General features: G+C 39.5%; 1 protein-coding gene across 1 annotated transcript in view; it reads right to left on the bottom strand.

The window, feature by feature from the left end:
* Positions 1 to 596: 596 nt before the first annotated feature.
* The window catches only part of LOC122817653 (disintegrin and metalloproteinase domain-containing protein 10-like), a 1,242,151-nt gene continuing 1,236,172 nt past the window's right edge, over positions 597 to 6,575 (bottom strand). The window contains exon 16 of the mRNA XM_044090715.1: positions 597 to 1,544. Coding sequence (XP_043946650.1) covers positions 1,435 to 1,544 — 110 coding nt within the window. The 3' untranslated portion in view covers positions 597 to 1,434. The remainder of the gene's footprint in view (positions 1,545 to 6,575) is intronic.

Genomic DNA, 6,575 nt, shown 5'->3' with positions numbered 1-6,575 from the left:
TCTTTACGAAAGTGACAATTTGCATTATACTAATCATACTATTTTAGAAACATGCAGACACTGAAGCAAGATTGCATTGAAAATCAGCTGGTGTATGACCAGGACAGACATTTGCATCACACACACACACCCACACACACTCCTGCTAGGCTGGTCACATTTCCTGTGGGTTTTTCATAACTGCTAAGTAAATTCACTCACCTTATGTCAGGCTTGTTTACTGTTACCATGGTGTGTGCATGCTCCTATCTACTATCCTGGGTTTTAAAATCAAGTATTTTCTTAAGCCAAGGCATTATATAAGCATGACATACCTCTCAACCCCTTAGCTCAAGAAGTCTGGAAAAACCTGACATAATGCTGGGACAAAGGCCCACAAATGGCGACAGATTTTAAATATCGCTCTTAAAAACGTAGACATTAGCTAGAATAAAAGTGTTTGTACTAAAATGCATTTTCTAAAGGATATGAAGTCTGAAACTCAAATGTATGTCATTATTTAGTGATTTCATTCCTCAGGTTATCCCAGTGATTTCTCAGAAAACCATAAATTTTATGAAGAACAGACTGAAATTTTGAGGCAAAAATCTGGACATTCTGCGAAAATCTGGGCAGTTGAGAGGTATGCAGCAGATGTAGTTATTACTTCCTGTTCCTTTCCACCCAAAACTTTGCACAAGCTCACCAGAATATGTAAGGAAAAGATCACAAAGCTGACATTTCTTAAAGGTCTGCAAAAGTCGTCAGAATTGTTGATTTATTCCATGTCTCTTCTGCAGTTTTTCAAAGAACTATATCAGTGCCCTCAGAAGTGTTTCGCCTCTATTTTGCTTCTCCCATTCTTAGCCTCAGGTAATTTTTTAAAGGTGGGTAAGACAATCCAACCTTACAGCAACCACTGTTGATGTCATTTTTGGCTGATTCATAAGGCAACATTACAAGTTGGACAAAAAGCTTTTGGCTAACTAGATTATTTACTCCCTTTCATTAAGTGACTGGAATATAAGGCATGTCATAAGCATGTCGGCATCTGTTTAATATTCTTCAAGTATAATTAAAGTTGCCCCTTTTTTAAATAAGAAGAGGAATGCAGTGATTGTTTTCATCATGTAGCTGATTTCTATAAAAAATGTTTATATTTAGGTCCTAACATTTGCATTTTTTCATGAATAAACTCTATTAGACTTAGTAAAACCCTGTATAAATGTACACTAGCTAAACCACAATTAAGTAATCATGAAGCTTAAAGGGCACTCCCCCACAGTGATGTTCTCTGCCTCATACACCTGTGGCAGAAATATTTCAGTATGCTGATAATGTGATAGGATAGTGAAGGTCAAATCACTGTCGATCATTTGTTTATATATATATATATATATATATATATATATATATATATATATATATATATATATATATATATATATATATATACTAGATCCTGGTTTCTTTCTCATCTTCTTCATCCCAGGGATTATCCATGACAATTTGTGTCCTTCCACGTTTAGTTGCTACTTTCCTGCTGTCATCTTTAGGACCTTGTTCTGCAAAGAAAAAATGCAGAGTTATGGCAACCAGAATTCCATATTCTCATAAAGTACTTATTTGTAGGTATGGCCAATTTGTTTGAAATAATACCACAACTGTACATGACACGTATACCAGAATGGAAAAAGGTAGTTTCTCTGCCAATTGCTCTAGTAATTACATCATTTATTTGGTTTATTAGTAAGGAAACAATAATGCCTGAAGCATCAATGGACACTCTTTATACTGGTTCAGTGGCAATGTCCAGAAATGTTGTGTTTACTGCACATAACAAAATGATGGAGTTAGAGATGTCACAACATAAATAGATGAAACACATTTCTTCTAATACTTCAACAAAAGGAGCTGAAGCAGATTTTATCCACAAGTCAGGCCATAGGACAATACATATAACTAACATATAAGACATGGAAAGAAAAGTATTGTAGGATTTCACTTTCAAGATGTATAATAAAAAAACAACTTTTTCACACAGTGAATATTGTTCTATCACAACTGCAAAGCACTTCTTACATATTATAATTATAACTGCACTGAAGGGGTACAGCCAAGCTATTGGGATGCCAACATAATTTTTAACCTCATCATGACAGGCACTGTGAAACAATCAGGGTTATCAGTGTGCTTGTGTTTCTGAGAATACATAATTTATGCAACATGTTTCCTTGCCAAAGTCAAGGTCCTTTTAACACTTTGTGTACTTGTGGAGAGCAGTGTGTGACAGCATTCCAGGCATGCCTTGTAAGTGTAACATTGTTCCAAAAGTTGGCAGTGTAGTTTCAAAACTATGAGGCAGTGAAACAAAACATCTTTCACAATTCACATTGCCATCTCTGCTGGCTAGCACAGCAAACCACCTTCTTTTGGCTTTACCAGGTTAGGGGTCGCCACAGCGGATTACCTGTCCGCTCATGATTGGCAGTGGAGTTTTACAGTGTTGAGTTGCCAGCCCAGCACTAAACCATCACAGAAGGCACACACATGCACGCACTCACGCCTAGGGCCAATTTAGAGAGTCCACTCCACCTACAGCATGTCTTTGGGATGTGGGAGGAAACCAGAGCACCCTGAGAAAACCCATGTGACCACAGGGAGGACATGCAGACTCCGCACAGGAGGCAACCCAGCTGAGGATCGAACCAGAGAACCTCTTGCTGTGAGCTGGCAATGCTAACTGCTGCACCACCATGGCCGCCCTATAGTTAGCACAGCAAACCACTGAGTTCAATTGCTAAAGCAAAAACCAGATCAAAGTTCAAAATAACTTCATGTTCAAAACTAGGAGCCAACTGATATTGCCTAAATATATCGTGCAAAGTTCAGACTCACATTTCACAGACACCAATCATTGTGAAATAAATCTGTTATACTTTTGTCCATACCAAGCATGAGTTGTTCAACTCCCCACATAAACACAAAATGCACATTCTGGGTTAATCCACTGTGCGTATCTTGGCTCTCATCTCGTAAAAGCTGCACAGCCTAGGGCCATATAAGTCCAGCACATGCATCACATATGTGCAGCTCAGGTCATCTGACCAAATATCTGCCAGTAGTGGAGACAGTGACCGAAAACATGTTTCAGTCTTGTCAAGGATCTTGTTTGATATTATAGTGACTGAGGTCTGAAAAAATAAACCCACTTGCAGGTTCCATTAGTTTTCAAGTGATGATTTGTAACAGGAAGATGCTGTGTTTTAAAGTAAAATGTCACTTCTAACAAAAAGCATCTCTGATTTTGGTTATGAAATGCATACATAGTCATGGTCGGATTTTAGTGTTCATAGGCCCTAGGCACTTTCACTGCGAGCTATGCAAAAACAGGAATGAACGCCCTCTGAATTACGTTGACTGACATGACGTTCTTATTACCCATGTTTCTTCCCAAACTTGTCATGATCCCTTGCTCCCACCACCAGATTCACCCCTTTTTCCTCACTCAGTGAGCCAGGATAATTAATCTATCACTTGACCAATTAAGTGAGAAGTGATCATGATGACTGAAAACAAGGCAAAGAATCATGACTATTATATTGTTAAACCATGTGATTGATGAAGTCAGTTGAGCAACTATCATTTTTACACTTCTAATTTGTGTAATTGTATGTGTTATTCAGTTGTCTCGCACAGTGGTGCACAGAATATAAGTTCATTGCTTGTGCAGACACAGACAAGTCGGCACTGGACAAGTGGACATCTCAGCACCTGATGCACAAATCGGTTCTGTCAACTTGGCATCGGGAGTAAGACTGAACTAGGGAGTTTATTTTTTGAGATTATTCAACAAAAGACTGAGATGTTCGGTGTTGACATTTGTGCTGGTTTTTTGTTAGTCACTATTGTTTAAACTTGAAGTGAGGTATACCTCAGTATTTGTGTAATCCCTGGTAAAAATCTGTTGCAGTAAAGTGATAAATACACAGTTTCTTAAATAGCTTGAATAAAAAATGTTTAAATGATTGTAAAACCTACAATCATTTAAACATTTTTTATTCAAGCTATTTAAGAAACTGTGTATTATTTTTTTTATAAACTTTTTCTTTTTTTAATTTTTGTTTACTATTCTAATTGTAAAATTCTAAACAAAATGGTTAAGAGTTTATTGTAGTAATTATTCCTACTTTATTATTTTTAATTTATTTATGTAAAATTATTTACTTTGCTTCACTATTCAAAAATTGAAAAAGAAGGTTTATTTATTTATGAATCTTGGTTTTACCCTAATTTAAAATGCCTGATGGATATAAGCGAAAGCATGATTCTGGTTTTGAGAAAAGGAAAAAGAAAGAAACATTTGAAAAGAACTTGAGTACAATTAAAGGTCAATTGCTTAAATATATACACGTTCCAGAGCTGCTGAGCAGTACAGCTACCCTTTGTCAATCAGAAGATTTCAGTTGTGACAATCATAGGTCTGTAGATCAAAAAGCAAAAGAAGATCAAGTTAACGAGAAATTAGAAACAAAACAGATTCTGTGCTGCCAACATTTGACGTAAAGTACAGTTGTGTACACTTACCATAAATGTAGATGTTTGAGTGTATTCATTGTTGCAGTCATTACATTTGGATTATCTGCCTGCAGGTAGCCCTCAGCCGGCCTGAATACCAGAGTCTTCGATTCCTGCATCAGATGCTGTCTCTTTTTCCATGATGTCAGGTCTTCAGGGGTATAAAACATGCAGCTGACGCCATTACATCAGTTTTTCTTGTCCCAGATGTCAGGTGCCCCCATAATGGAAAGCAATTATATGTTAGATTATACCTCCAACAGAAAGCAAATACACCAGAAAGCTGAAATACACTAAACAAGAAGAAAGGTATAGCCAAGAGAAGTCAGGGTAACCAGGACTGCAACAGTGAATACACTCGAACATCTACATTTATGGTAAGTGTACACAACTGTACTATGTTCTTCATGTTTCACTGTTGTAGTCATTACATTTGGGTTGATTCCCAAAGCTAAGGAAGGGAGGAGGAAGTTAGAGAGCATTAGGACCAGCTATTAAGCCCTGCAAAACTGCAGTGGCAAAACCAGCTCTGGATTTAGAAAAAAATAGGCATGTGGTAATGCTTGGTGAAGGCAAATACTCAGCTCCAGGTAGCAGCTTCTAGGGTGTCCCTGGTAGGGACTCCTCTGAGGAAGGCTGTAGAGATAGATGCAGCCCTGGTGGAATGTGATCTTATACCCTATGGGGTAGGTTTTCCATGGTGTTTATAGCAGAAATGAATGCAATGGGCAATCCACTTAGAAAATCTGAACAGCTTTGAAATGGCCTTACCCTCTGCCCCTGCGGCAAAGCCAACTAGCAGCTGTTCAGATTTTCTGAGAGGCTTAGTCCTGTCCAAATAAAACCTAAGTTGCCTGTGCACATCCAAAGAGTGCAGTATTTGTTCTCCTTTGTTTTGTGGATTTGGGAAAAAAGTAGGCAAAATGAATGGACTGATTAAGGGCCACACTAGACACCACCTTGGGCATAAAGGAAGGGTTGGTCCTGAGGGACACCCTGTCTGCATGGAAGATGATGAAGGGCTCCACTGCCATGAGGGCCTGTAATTCAGACATTCTTCTTGCTGAAGTGATGGCTAGAAGGAAGGCTGTTTTCCAAGAAAGGAATTTCAACTCTGCAGTCGCAGCTGGCTCAAAAGGAGGTACAGTGAGCTTTTCCAATACAAAGTTAAGGTCCCTGGCTGGAGTAGGGGCTCTCCTGGGAGGTCTTAAATTTTTGGCCCCTCTGAGGAATTGCTTTAGCAGGGGGTGAGAGAAGAGGGGTGGTTCAGTATTATAATGTGCTGAAATGGCAGAGGCATGAATTTTAACTGACAAGAAGGAAAGGCCCTTGTGGAGCATCTCTGTTAAGTACTGAAGAATATGCGGTAAGCTGGGCACCGTTGAGCCCATCCCCTTAGTCTGGCTCCAGGAACAGTATCTTTTCCACTTTTCAGCATAGGATTTTCTAGTAGTAGGCCTCCTTGCCTCCAGAATGACATCCAACACCTTGCTTACTGAGGAATGCTATTGGAGAGCTCAAGGAATTAGCCAGGCTGCAAGGTTCAGGGTTTGATGCTGAGGGTGCAGAATCTGGCCCTCCTGCTGGGACAGCAGGGAAGGGGTCTGAGGCAGGTGCCATGGTTCCAGCAGTGACATATTGCGCAAGATGGGGTACCAGTGCTGGTGTGGCCAGTCTTGTGCAATCAGTATTGCCCTTGGTTTGCCCTGTTTGATCTTTAGCAGAACCTTCGAGAGGAGAGACAGAGGAGTAAAGGCATAAACTGAGAGGCTTTCCCAGGTAAAGGACAGGGCATCCACTTTCCAAGCTTGACTGTGGGAAGTCCTTGTGCAGAATTTTTCCAACTGGTAGTTCTGAGGGGAGGGAACAGGTCTATCTCTGGATTCCCCCATTTGTTTCTCAAAAGGTTGAATATCTTTGGTTCCAGTTTCCACTCGTGTGGGTCCATGAGATTTCTGCTTAAGTCATTTGCCAGTGAATTTAGCTTGCTTGGCAGGAATTGAGCTTGTAGGTGAACT

This window comes from Protopterus annectens, chromosome 13.part0 (genome assembly GCF_019279795.1).
Source record: "Protopterus annectens isolate FY-2018-M chromosome 13.part0, PAN1.0, whole genome shotgun sequence".
Lineage (NCBI taxonomy): Eukaryota > Metazoa > Chordata > Ceratodontiformes > Protopteridae > Protopterus > Protopterus annectens.
The sequence above is the reverse complement of the archived record's forward strand: the minus strand, read 5'-3'. Positions and strand labels throughout refer to the sequence as shown.